Source organism: Mya arenaria, chromosome 10, assembly GCF_026914265.1.
Source record: "Mya arenaria isolate MELC-2E11 chromosome 10, ASM2691426v1".
In the NCBI taxonomy this organism is placed as follows: Eukaryota; Metazoa; Mollusca; class Bivalvia; order Myida; family Myidae; genus Mya; species Mya arenaria.
In genome coordinates, this window is record NC_069131.1 from 12,391,930 (window position 1) to 12,406,962 (window position 15,033).

The 15,033-nt window shown below is 33.5% G+C and overlaps 1 protein-coding gene across 1 annotated transcript; it reads right to left on the reverse strand.

Annotated features, from left to right (window-relative positions):
- Window positions 1-3,897: 3,897 nt before the first annotated feature.
- LOC128206252 (uncharacterized) lies at window positions 3,898-10,946 on the reverse strand. The gene is made up of 5 exons (XM_052908603.1): window positions 10,791-10,946; window positions 9,267-9,597; window positions 8,053-8,151; window positions 6,878-6,976; window positions 3,898-4,539 (listed from the first exon to the last, which is right to left on the reverse strand). The coding sequence occupies exons 2-5, from the start codon at window positions 9,580-9,582 to the stop codon at window positions 4,127-4,129; spliced, it is 927 nt and encodes a 308-aa protein (XP_052764563.1). The 5' UTR covers window positions 9,583-9,597; window positions 10,791-10,946; the 3' UTR covers window positions 3,898-4,126.
- Window positions 10,947-15,033: the final 4,087 nt, after the last annotated feature.

Below are 15,033 nucleotides of genomic sequence, written 5' to 3' on the forward strand. Positions count from 1 at the left end.
CTGTCGATAACTAATTACTAGGCCATTACACAATGGTATCGAAAACTTCTATGATTTCATCAGCAGTTGCAAAGTTATAAAAACATACACTAAAAGCAAAATATCACATAGCAAAAATGAGAATGGTACAAATTCAAGTGCAGAAAGGGTATCATAGTAATAGTAACAGAAAATGGACATAATATGAAGCCAGTAAGAGAAAAAGATGAATAATACAAGTAAAGAAAACAATATAGAAAAAATGGTATTTAAAAGGAACATGTTATGGTATGAACTCAGGTGTGACAAAAGAAGAAGTAAAGACGTAAATATGTGTCAAATAAATGTAGCTGATAAAAAATAAATATAAAAAGTATAAAGGACTCGAGAACGCCATTCTTCTCATTTACTTCATCTTATGACGATATGGTAAAAGACAAATATGCATGAAATAGTAACTTGACATCGAATGCAACAGGCACAAAACACCATACACCCAAGCGTCATTAACCATATCACATACACGTTGTACCCATTAACCATGCCCACATGCACCATGTCATACCCACCATGAACCCATGCACCATGCACCATGCAAAAGACATACATCCACAATGCACCCATACACCATGACCCGTGCACGCAGGCACTATGGACCATGTCAATGCACCTTATACCATGTACCATGTACACTTGGCCAGTGCACTCATAAACCTTGCACCAATACACCACACCAATTTACCATACACTAAACACAATTCACCATACACCTTAAATCAAACACCCAATCACATGCACACATGCACCATACCATGAAAATGCAACGTGCGCCAAACGAAATGTGGCATGCACTAATACATCAAACTCCCATACGCATGCGTCACACAACATATACCATGTACCATACAACCACCATGTAAAATGCACCATACACTATTCACCACGCAACATATACCATGCACCGTGTACTATGCCAAACAAAATGCACAATACTATACTTTAGCCAACACACAGTGTATATGTTTTACATTAATTGTGAAAGAGGCCGCACTTCCGAAGGTGGGTATTAAAGATGGTTCATTATAACAGCTGTAAATTTGCCTGTTCAGTTAGGGTTATGCTAAGATCTGAGTTTTATTTTTTTTAAATCTTTTGTGTCAAATGATTCATAATTGCAACGTTTATTGTACAAAAGGCCGCCGGCCCAAACACAAACACAAAAGCATACAAATATGATACAAACGTGATAGATAGTGACAATGACATGCAATGATGCCGAACTTAAACTTTCATAAAATATTTCCTTTCATCAAATACATAGTATATCGACAAAGCTAAACAAGTATAAAAAATATCTACAGTAGGGTATTCTCGATAGTAGTTTGCATATAAACATTCCTTAAAACATTAGATCTAAAAGGACATATCAAGGGAAAAAAGGAATTCACCTTCAATACAATTTTCGCAGTATGGGTAAGTGCGTATTTCTCTATACAATAGAGGTCAAATTTCAGTTCGACAGTAAACATTTCTCGGACGCTTCTTGTAATCAACATGTACAACAACAGTATGTGTGTAAGATTAATATCTTCACCAGAAAAAAAGAAGTTTTGCAGAATCAATTTGTCATAAAGATTTTTTTTAGCAGAAAAATACAAAGTTTACTATATACCATAACATACCATAACATAACATTTCATTTAAATTGTTTTTAAAGACGAGAGTTGTCGTCCTTTTGATTATAAATTAAATCCTAATTTTCTGTGCATGCGAACTACCCTTGAAATTTAGAGCGGAAACAACATGTGCTTTTGTAAACGGTAATCAACCTTTGATATATAATTCCTATTGGAAAGTGTTTTACAGTACAATTTTATCTATCTGATTGATGATATAATAACAAGGCGTCTGATATTTAACTTCCAAAATGAGGAGTAAATCGTGTTCTAGAACCCCTACTGTTCGATAACTACTCGCCTACTGGTAGATAATCATAATAAAAATGGTGAATCAATAAACTTTGTCGTCTGGATCATACATCTGTGTTCATTTAACCGTTTCACTGAGATGGAATGATCGGTCAGTATCTACTTATATTAAACACTTATATAGTGATGAACAACAAAATAGCTTTTTAATCATGTTAATAAAAACATAATAAAACGTAGTGTGAAATTACATTTTATTTGGTGGCCTAGCTGCCTAACGGCCTGGCGGAGTAAAGTTGACAGCTTATTGGCATGAAGACGACGGCCTTGCTGCTTAGAGGTTTGAAGTTAGCGGTCTGGTGTCCTAGAGGCGTGATATTAACGGCCTGATATTGGAGATCATATACAGTACCAGTTACATAAACATTTGCATGAAACAAAGAGCAAAATACATCTTTTTTGACGTCTTCTTACCGAGCGTGTTATGATAATTAACCATTCTTTGCCGATTTCGGCGATATTGTGGCCTAACGATCAGGCTCTCTGAACTTAGCGACCAGGCGGAATAGTGGCCATATTCAAATTATGTAGCAGTAAGAGTAACGTTTGGCTTTTTTCTTCTCTTCCTCCTCCTGCTCCTCCTCCTCCTGCTCCTCCTCCTCCTCCTCCTCCTCCTCCTCATCATCATCATCATCATCATTTTTATCATTATAATCATCATACTCATATAATCATCATCATAATCACCATCAACATCAGCAATAACAACAACAGCAGCACCACCAACAATAGCAATAACATCAATATCAGCAGCAGCAACAGCAGCAGTAGCAACATCATCAAAGCAGTAGCAGCTACTTTAGCAGCAGCATTTTAAGCATCAACAACATCACTTAAGACCAGCATTATTATTTTTTGTCATTGTCAACACCATTATAAAGCATATCTATAATGTAACAGCATCAAAAGCAAATCTTAAAGCTTCTAAACTAAATAAGTACAACTTGTATAAGCTGTTGTAGCAGAAGGTTTAGTTATACTAAAAGAAGTTGGAATATTTCTCTATATCTATTAGTATAAAAACCCACAGAATTGACGAATATGTTCGCTGACTTCAACCGCTGATACAGTGAACGCTTAGGCTTTATTATTTATGGAATACAGCACGAGGTAAATGCTTCAGTAATTAACGTAGATAAAATGTCACAAAATGCACGACGACCATCATTGATTGCCGTTTTAATGAAGAGAAGTTTGGAGATCAGAAATCAGTTAACGTTTGCCATACCAGCTATGATTTCTAAATATTACCTTTACATTTGACCCAGTGACCTTTTGTTTTGTTACCAAGGAATTGTGATATTGAGAAAAAACAGTAATGATGCATGCATGGCCTTGAAAATGTATAGCATGTTTTAATTATTTTTGTTAATGCATAAAGATATACAATTTCAAGTTAAAAAAAAAGTAAAAGACGATACGACTTTCATATTCAACACTGTTTATAACTATGCATATCAATACCAAATATCTATTTGCCTTGACAATTCGTAGCGATGTTATGAATTATTTAGCTAATATCTGGAGAAATTGTTATTCATTTCTGTTAATACGTAAAGATACACATTTTGAAGTTTAAAACCTAAAGGTACTTTACGACTTTCATATTCAACACTGATTTATTACTGTGCTTATTAAGTAGTTTTACCCTTAAAAAGGTATTGCAACAACGGATTTAATAAAAACGATACACGCACTTCTGACGTCATCTCTTATATATTTAACGCTGCTTGATAAGTATAAATATAATTGAAATGTATTCACAAATTCACCATACTCCTGACACTGGTTATAAAACAACGGAGTGGAGGAAAACGGTTCATGCGTCACTGACCATGCAAGAAACAAAGGGAAATTTGAGTCGGCGAATAATACATCACGAGTATACAGCGTCCGTAGTTATAACACAAACAAATATTTTATGTTAATATATGTGTTCTCAGTTTTAATAGAACATATACTTGCGTAGCATGTTGGCGAATTACACAGACGATATCTAACAATATTCATATAATGATACAAGTTGTAGCAAAAAATCATTCAAATAGTGTTAATATTTTTATCTTTTAAAATAAATAATTAATCACTACGAAATTTACTTCCTTTTTGTTTGTATCTGTTCTGTCTTTTGGTTGTCTAGGGTCAATTACCTAAGCACGTTAGATGTGAAAGAGAGCACCACCAAAACTGTTCCAATGATTAGAATCCTCGTACAGTTGTGCGTTTGGGCCCCCTCTGGAGCAATGTATCCAGACCGTTTCTCCGAAATCCAGCTGAACAAACGCCTGACTACTAGAACAGGAATGATTGTCTTCGTCATAATGTGCACTTGTTAGCAGGCCTGAACCTTCCTTCATTATCTGGAGATAACTATATTTATTAGGAGGCGAACATTTTTGCATGATGAACAAGTAGAGTCCCTGTGCTGGAGCGGTGAACGTGCCTGTTGTGGCGTTGTAGCCGTTGCCCTCGTTGGTCTTAACTCTCTCGTACACTATCACCTCACCTGTGGACAGAGTGCTAGTCTGTGGAGAGTGGGCGTGGAAGTACACCGAACGAGTAGCAATTTGGTCTGAAACATAATGTTTAAATGTTTATTCCGTGTAAAGATAATAATTTTACAATATAAACTTTTATTCATTGAAGAAATATAAGTAAATGCTAGATATATAGATTTGACCAAATGGTTAAGACCTGGGTTTAGTTTTTCACATAAGTATTGATAACGAATGCTGGAGAACTTATGTCAGTAACGCTTTGGTTATGTGATTACTTATTGCGAAAGGTATGTACAGACAAACGTGGGGGTTCGCATGTTTTTTTAGCAAAAGTTTTGTTAGCTTCTGTATTTCAAAGATTTGGAAGTTTGGGTCACTAGTGAAATACTGTTCCGATATACATTTCTCCGTCGGTAGGTCTGCGAGCCTCACTGTCTGTCTGTTACTTGCCAATACGACTATTCGCTAGAACATTACGCAATGGAATCGTACATTTATTTAATTATATCGAATCCTGATCACGTTCATAGAAAAATATATATAATATAGAAGCATACGTATAAACATAAAACAATTTTGAATTACTGGTGATACAAAAGCCAAATAGACAGTATAATATTGTTTTAAATGATCTTTTCACAATTGTGAATAGTGTGATCACATTTCCCGAGACAATTGGGATTGGTGGAATTTGCGGTTCAACAGTTTTGTCGATTTTTTTTATTTAAAGGAAAGTTATATAAAACAATTTAATAATAATGGCTAAGGACAAAGGAGAATACTACAATTCGATATAAGGCTTTCTTGTGGTTGAGAGAGATTTATCAGTGAAATAATTTGACAAGTTGTTTACCGTTTTGAACTTTTAGCCCGCTTTAACGTCCAAATAAAACTTCGGTACATACAGGGCTAGAACATACATTAATGACATTTCCAACACTACTGTATTTTTTTTTGCATTCAACATTATTGTATGTTACAATGTGTGATCGCGATATTGTTCAATGCGTGAGTACCAAAAGTTATATTTCACGAGTGTTGAATCAACTATAAAAATATTTACGTTTGGTGTTCACTCGGGCGAAATCTATTAACCCGTTCATATATTGTTCCATATCCCATAGTGGTAAATAAAGCCAGCATTATTCACGTTATCAATAGCAACCACCCAATACCCTCCTGTTAGTCATAGCTACTAGACGTTCCACCAAAGGTGTCATACTCAAGGACACGAAACTCCCGAAACATAATTGTGTTTGACAGACCAGTCACCTCCCTTTCCAATAGGACAGTTAAGGGTTTCATTCACCCATAAATTAAATGAAATGAATAAAGACAAGCGCCCTTTGACTGTTATATCCAGTGAAATCATGACGAGTTTGCCTGTGTCTTACCGCGAAAAAAAATTAACCAACGGTCGGTTTCAAAGCAAATACATGAATACCATGAAGGTGCCCATATGGTACCTGAACATTTAGCTCGCGGGCGCTTCTTTTGTTACTATCTTGTAGTCATAACAATTTGCGCTCCTTAACTTATGTTGAGGAGAATTTGTCAAGATTCTAGTTTTTTGCTATCTTTTCAATGTACAAATGTTTTGAATAAACAAGATACTTAGAGAATTTGATCGAACGTTCATGTAGATTTTAGTATGATCTTTAACATTTTCAGTTTGTATACAAGGCCACACTTCTCTGATCTGGGACTTTGGCTAATTAAATTTCTAAAAACACGAGTCTTAAGAAGAATTTCATCAGTGCTTAAATGTTTAAATATTTTTTTATTTAATTAAACTATTATTTGTGGAAAATATTTCAACTTTTGTCGTCCTTACTTTGAAAGCATCGTTTGACATATAGTGTGTTCACTATTTCATGTGGATTAAATTATTTGACATTCAAAAATATCAGAATCAGTGAAGGTATTGTGTGAACTTTTGTACATTATTCTTTATTCCGGAGATTTGTTAGTTCACATTAACTCTTTAAAATACTTTTGTATGGATCCAATTATACGTATTTGAACAAACATTTTTTAATATCTAACCATCTCTATCCATCGTACTACGTTCCTATTTGTCAAAGTGCATACAGTTCGCACTGTAAATAAGTATATTCAAGTCTTCGTTTACACAACTTGCACAAATTTGTAAGCACCTTAAGGGAGAGACGTTGCATAAACGTTAAGCTTTCTTCTCGGTACCGTCTATTCTAAATCATCTAATACACATACATACTTATTAATATAAGTTCATAGCATTTATCTCTCTGATTATGTGATGTCTGTATGTCTTCTATTGTATTTTATATTGAAATAAGTACTGTTAAGACTAATATCTGGTTAAAATTTCTACTTATTAGTACAGAGGAACAGCTTCTTTGATAAGTTAGATCTAGATGTGACAGTTCTTACCTGTTATATTGTCGAAGGCGGCACTTATTAGTTCCAAGGTATTGTTGGAATTGGTCGAAACATCTTCCATGAGCGAAACCAGTCTACGCTCTGCTTGCTCTGTAAGATAATATATATATGCTTTACCACATACACAACTATCAACTATGCCAAATAAATCCTTTCCGAACGATTTTCTGCAGTTTTAATTGACATTTTGAATTGATTTGTACTCTGCCCATATGGATCCTGAACATTTTGCTCGCGGGCGCTGCTTTTGTTCTTTTCTTGCTGTCATAACAATTTGCGCTCCTTAACTTATGTTGAGGAGAATTTGTCAAGATTCTAGTTTTTTGCTATCTTTTCAATGTACAGATGTTTTGAATAAAGAAGATACTTAGAGAATTTGATCGAACGTTCCTGTAGATTCTAGTATGATCTTTAACATCTTTATTTTGCATACTAGGCCACACTTCTCTGATCTAGGGACTTTGGCTAATTAAATTTCTAAAAACACGAGTCTTAAGAAGAATTTCATCAGTGCTTAAATGTTTAAATATTTTTTTATTTAATTAAACTATTATTTGTGGAAAATATTTCAACTTTTGTCGTCCTTACTTTGAAAGCATCGTTTGACATATAGTGTGTTCACTATTTCATGTGGATTAAATTATTTGACATTCAAAAATATCAGAATCAGTGAAGGTATTGTGTGAACTTTTGTACATTATTCTTTATTCCGGGGATTTGTTTGTTCACATTAACTCTTTAAAATACTTTTGTATGGATCCAATTATACGTATTTGAACAAACATTTTTTAATATCTAACCATCTCTATCCATCGTACTACGTTCCTGCTTGTCAAAGTGCATACAGTTCGCACTGTAAATAAGTATATTCAAGTCTTCGTTTACACAACTTGCACAAATTTGTAAGCACCTTAAGGGAGAGACGTTGCATAAACGTTAAGCTTTCTTCTCGGTACCGTCTATTCTAAATCATCTAATACACATACATACTTATTAATATAAGTTCATAGCATTTATCTCTCTGATTACGTGATGTCTGTATGTCTTCTATTGTATTTTATATTGAAATAAGTACTGTTAAGACTAATATCTGGTTAAAATTGCTACTTATTAGTACAGAGGAACAGCTTCTTTGATAAGTTAGATCTAGATGTGACAGTTCTTACCTGTTATATTGTCGAAGGCGGCACTTATTCGTTCCAAGGTATTGTTGGAATTGGTCGAAACATCTTCCATGAGCGAAACCAGTCTACGCTCTGCTTGCTCTGTAAGATAATATATATATGCTTTAACACATACACAACTATCAACTATGCCAAATAAATCCTTTCCGAACGATTTTCTTCAGTTTTAATTGACATTTTGAAATGATTTGTACTCTGCCCATATGGATCCTGAACATTTTGCTCGCGGGCGCTGCTTTTGTTCTTTTCTTGCTGTCATAACAATCTGCGCTCCTTAACTTATGTTGAGGAGAATTTGTCAAGATTCTAGTTTTTTGCTATCTTTTCAATGTACAGATGTTTTGAATAAAGAAGATACTTAGAGAATTTGATCGAACGTTCCTGTAGATTCTAGTATGATCTTTAACATTTTTATTTTTCATACTAGGCCACACTTCTCTGATCTGGGGACTTTGGCTAATTAAATTTCTAAAAAAACGCGTCTTAAGAAGAATTTCATCAGTGCTTGAATGTTTTAATATCCTTTGATTTAATTAAACTATTATTTGAGGAAAATATTTCAACTTTTGTCGTCCTTACTTTGAAAGTATCGTTTGACATATAGTGTGTTCACTATTTCATGTGGATTAAATTATTTTGACATTCAAAAATATCAGAATCAGTGAAGATATTTTGTGTTGTTTTGTACATTATTCTTTATTCCGGTGATTCGATAGTTCACATTACTTCATCAAAATACTTTTGTATAAATCCAATTATACGTATTTGAACAGACTTATATTAAAATCTACCCATCTCTATCTGTCGTAATACGTTCCTGCTTGTCAAAGTGCATACAGTGCATACAGTTCGCACTGTAAATAAGTTATTCAAGTCTTCGCTTTCTCAACCTACACATTTTCGTAAGCAGGGAGAGACAGAGCATACACGTTTAGCTTTCTTCTCAATACCGTCTAATCTAAATCATCTTTTACACATACATAATTAATTATATATGTTCATCTCTGACTACGTGTTGTCTGTGTGTCTTCTATTGTATTTTATATTGAAATGCTGTTTATCTGGTTAAAATTATAGGTACAAAGGAACAGCTTTTTTGATAAGTAAGAGCTAGATTTGACAGTTTTTACCTGTCATATTGTCGAAGGCGGCACTTATTCGTTCTAATGTTTTGTTAGAATTAGCTGAAACCTTACCGAGTGTGATGTTTTGGTTTCTCACAACATCTTCCATGAGCAAAATCAGTCTACGCTCTGCTTGCTCGTGTTCGGCCTTTAAGGCATCAACTTCGCCGTACAAGCGTTTGTTTTCTTTCTTGATCTTTGTTAGGTCGTGCTCAACAGTTTCGCTTACAACTTTGTTTTCCGTTAACACTTTTCTAAAATCGAACTCCATGCGAATCATTCTCTCAAGCAATTTTTCCTCGTAGTCGTATTTGGAGCATACTGGACACGATGACTCTGAGGCAAGGGTCGTGCTGACAAATAACAACAGCTGAAGAAATCCAGTCATTTTTTGATGTGTTCACTGTAAAAGTTATAATATAGATGTATGAATTTTATTTACGATGTAGCAAAGCTACGCGCCAGATATACAACTAGAGGTTATATTAGAGCAGTATTTTTCTTGACATAATACATAAACCGATTTATTTTTTATCATTCAATAACAAAGACAACATGGAAGATGCATATACATGCTTACAAACGATGAGAATTTTCCTTTTAACCATCTATCAGAAAGATCTTAAGAGGCTTTCTTTTTACTTTACAACATATATACCAGCACTTAGTACTTAAAATTAAGAACACTCAATGAATTTTACCTCCTCATATTAGAGGAGCTAATACACTACAAATAAGAAGCGTGTTTTTCTCGGCGTAGCTGTTTAAGAAAATAGTTTGACTTTGATATTGCCCTGATCAAACGTTGTATAAAGTCGCCTAGTTGTTATCGATGATTTATATCTTAAGCGGGGAAGATGTGTCTTGCAAATATAAAATACTTTTTACTTAATCATATTCTTTTAAACGTATCCGATTTGAACTCAAGAGTGTTGTTTTATAGTTCAATTACCGATAATGTTTAATGTTGATGAATGGTGACCCCAAGCAGTTTCGATTACTAATTTGTATAATATATGACTATATACACATTATTGATAAAGTTTTTGAAGGTGCATTTTTAATTTCAACTGAAACTGAACTTGCAATTTTTAGGGCACACAATTATTGTGTCAGTGTGTGTTTGCATGTTTTTTGTCTACTAATAGAACTCTTTCAATGAATAGCAAAATAATATGGGGTCAAGTGGGAAAACAATCGGGGCCCACGGTTTGTCTTTCACAGCTTGCAGAAGACCGTCAGACAATTACAAGATTGGGTGTCGTAATATAACGCTTCTTGGTGTTATGTTTTCATCAGTGTTTGTGAAGTTTCCAAGAACCGCTAACACATTTCAGAAATATGCAATATCGCACACAATTGTTCATACTGTATGAACGCACGAAAAATACGCATCAGATTAAAGAAAATATCATGCGTAACCAATGAACATGATTTAATGTAATGTTCCAGATTATTCGTCTTACTTAGATGTATAAAATCGGGTTATTGATAAAAAGTATTAATCAATTGTTATAAATATATGAAAACAACTAATAACAGTAGTTTTACAAAACAGTGACACGGATTTTAAAAAAGATTTTAATGCACCGTTACCTGAAACAAGTAGCTATACAAGTGTTATCCGTAGAAGGGATGGCACTGTTATGTCCACTGATGCTGCGTTAGTTCTGCATTTATATTTGTTTTGCACAGACCCGTTTCGAATTCTTATATTTCCATATAAGGATATGTTTTGAATACAAAAAGAAATGCCTCTTATTATAGGAAAGAAGGAAACAAAAACAATATGAAAATGTGAAGAATACAAAGGTTCTATTTTAGCCAAATTAAAACGATTTAACGCAAACAGAATAAAAAAATTCTTCCTTAAGAATGTGATTTCATCAGCTGATCTTCACCTTCTTGAACCTCTGTAGGAGGCTTTTGATATCGATTGAAAAGAGTTGTTAATTTTCTGGACAACATAACTACCTGTTGATGACTTTGTAGATAATAAACAAGTTGTAATTATTTCAGTTTAGTGTCAGGTGATAAGAAACAAATATTATCTGTCCTGCTTCCTTCTTTCTTCTTACACAATTGAAGACACATGTTACAAAGAATTGAAAATTACAAAGTCATGTACTTTCATATAAGTGCGTTAGAATTAAAACAAATGTCTGACAAGGAAGCGAATATATTAGTGCATTAAACATCTAAACATCAAAATCACATAACGATGAGGTTCTTTGTAAGATGGAAAAAAAAAACAAGGACAATTCAGGTAGTAAACTATTTGGGTGAAAACCATATGTAGAGCCATCATACCGTACAGACACTTAAAAGAAACAAAAAACATGTTTGTTCTATTCTAGTTATTGTACCGACACTATTTTTTTAATTTCAGCGGACTATTTTTTTGTTGTTTTTGTTGTCTGCCAGTTATTTTTCCGTAAAAATTTGGCAACGGAAATAAAGAAGCATACATTGACGAATAGAAAATTAAGACGGTTTTCATTATAACAAAACGATATACCAGACACGACTTTACTAAAAACTGACTAGATATTTTAGAGACACACAACCACACAAAACAACACAGACAGACTACACTAAAATCAAACTATCCGTTTTTCTTTTCGAAATATGTTCAGAACTATGAAGTGTTTTCTCGATGTTTTCTTTCAGTTGATAAATGTTTAGTAATGAATATTGGCATTCACTCGGACAGCTTCTTCATTGTTTCTAAATATTCACTTTTACAGGGTCAAGTCCTGAAGTCATTACTGTATTACGTATAAACGCTGTATAAAGACACAAGGCTAGGGCCCACAAGACATTGAACAAGAAATACACAACGAACACGTTCTGGTAATCATGAATAATTGTCTTAAAATGAAAGAAAATAATGCATTCACTTATACGAGGACAGTTTAATTCCGATAACCAATGCTCAAATATTATTTGATATACACATTGATTTTTAAATAACCGTGTTGTCATTATTTAATTTTTCATAAACATGAAACATTCAATGAACATTGAAGAAATCCTTTTTTCCATTTTCGACTTGTCTACAACAACAGGTTTGAATATCCGTGTCATAGTTTATACCTGCAATGAGCACTTATCCTTCGTTCATTATCTGGAGAATACCATATTTAGTTGAAGGCGTACATGTGTGCATGAAGAACGAGTAGAGTCCCCGTATTAGCGCTGTGGTGGAGCTGTAGCCGTTTCCCTGGTCGGTCCCCACCGTCTTGTACACTATCACTTCACGTATAGACAGGCTACTGGTCTGTGAAGAGCGGGCGTGGCAGTACACAAGTGGAATAGCGATTTGGTCTGAAACATAAAGTTAAATTGTTAACTTCGTGCAAAAATAATAAATGTAAATTTAAATTCATAACCTTGAAAATATTTACTGACAGTTCGTAAGGTTTTGTAAGTTTCCATGTAAATTTTCAACTTCCGTAAATACGCACTGCGTAGGTGCATATTACTAATGATTCGTAAGTTTAATATTTGCGTAGGGGTAAATAATTTGTAGCTCTCCGACAGGAGGTAACACGAGCGCACCTGTCATAAAGTAAACAATTGTCTGCAAACAATGTAGCCGATCATGCAAAACAGGAAAGAAAGCAAAGGGCAGAACAAGATGTTTTAAAATACAGTTACCTCGTGCTAAGCTCCATATTGGACAACACGTTCTGCCTAGGACTGACCTATGTCGAAAAAGATTGGGCAAGGAAGGAATGGTATTTTTATGTGACTAACAACAAAACGATGTTTTTTTAATAAAATAAGGTGTTTAGTTTTGTCAATAAATATTGTCACAACAAATGCGAATAGTTTCACTAGCGGACTTGAGGTATACCTCCCCCCCCCCACACACACACACACTAGAATTAAATGTTTGTGTTATGTTAAAATCTGAGAAAAAATATAAAAGACACATTTGCTTGATAGTATACTAGTATACTAATAATAGAGAAACTTTTTCTCCCGGGACGATTTCTAAAACCAAATGTGAAATCCTACAAATGCCACTGAGTTTTCAAATTCAGGCTATTTTCCTCACGTGGGCATTACTTTATATGCATGTTATGGATGTAAATTTATGTGAAGTGTGTTTCATCCCCGATCGTTTAAATATAAATGTATCATGAAGCATATTGAAATGAATGCATATTGAAAAATTAACATAACTTTCAGCATGAATGCCCAGGTTGTCTGTCAAAGAACGTTCTAATAGTGCGAGCAAAATAAATAGTAAAAATGAAAGCTTGTTAATGAACAAGAGAAAAAATATGTTAGAATTTTGTAAAACAACTGGTTTGAGAATTTTGAATGGAATGTGTGGTTTAGATGATAAAAATAGTAATTATACGTGTATAAATGCACAAAGGGTGTAGTGTAGTGTAGTGGATTATGTTTTATGAAAAACAGACTTGTTTGAATATATATCAGCATTTGAAGTTAAAGAACCAAATATCATATCAGATCATTGTGAGGGCAGTTTTAGCATAAAAGCTATTGTGCAAGATGATCAGATCCTTAATAATGATAATCATGCTATTAACAGTGTACCCTTTAGATATAAATGGGATACTGACAAGAAATATGTGTTTTGCAGGCTTTATGTGAAGAGTGTAATGTTGATAAATTTTAAGTTATATGAAGAAATAAAAATTTCTAAAGACAATAATGATTAAGATGTTAACCTTCAGTCATTAACAGATATTATGGACAATATATGTAGTCCTTTGTTTAAAAAATATTGGTAATAGTAAAAATAACAATATTATTTTAAACGGTGAAAGAAAATGCAGACTATTTTTATGAAGACTGCAAAGACTTGAAAACAGGTATTATAAATGCTTGAATAATTTTAGACAACATTCTAATGGTGAAAATAGAATAAATATGGTGCAGGCTAGAAGTAACTTTAAAAAAAAACATCAGATCAAAGATTTTTTTGTTTGATAAATCACAATCACATGAATTGTAAACAATGAAATTTTGTAATGCTAAGTTGTAAGTTGTATTGGACGAGTACTTTCAGTCCATAAATGACACTGAATCTATTTTTTCAGTCGGATGAAGATGTGTTGCATTTAAATGAAAGGTATTTAGATGGTGAGTTAAATATCATGTTCCAAGAATTAAATGTCCCTTTTACGGTTGATGAAGTTAGAAAAGCTTGTAAAAACTTAATAAAGGTAAACCCAGTGGGCCAGACTACTTAATAAAGGAGTTCTACAAATTTGGACGTCATAATGAGGTACTGTGTAATGTTGTATGTGCAATGTTTAATAAGTTATTTGATTGTGGTTATTTACCAGACAAATGGTCAGAAAGATTTATTGTACCACTACATAAGAAAGGGGCTGTAAATGAACCAAGTAATTATAGGGGTATAACTTAGTTAAGCTCTGTGGGAAAATTGTTTACAAACATATTGAATACTAGACTTAGTGAATGGGCAGAAGATTATCATGTGTATAGTGAGGCCCAGGCTGGTTTTAGGCAAAAGATGGGCACTATTGATAATATATTTGTATTACTTAGTATAATCGCATGTTTACTTGATAGCAATAAGAAATTATATGCAGCATTTGTTGACTTTTCCAAAGCTTTTGATTATGTTGTTAGAGATATACTCTGGTATAAATTGATACAATTTGGTGTGAGGGGAAAGATGTTAGATATTATAAGTTCTTTGTATATGAATATTAGGTCAAAAGTGAAATATAACAATGAATTAAGTATTGATTTTTCATGTTTATTAGGGGTACGCCAAGGAGAATCTCGATTATCGTTTTGACATAGAAGAGTATTTATGTACTAATAACTA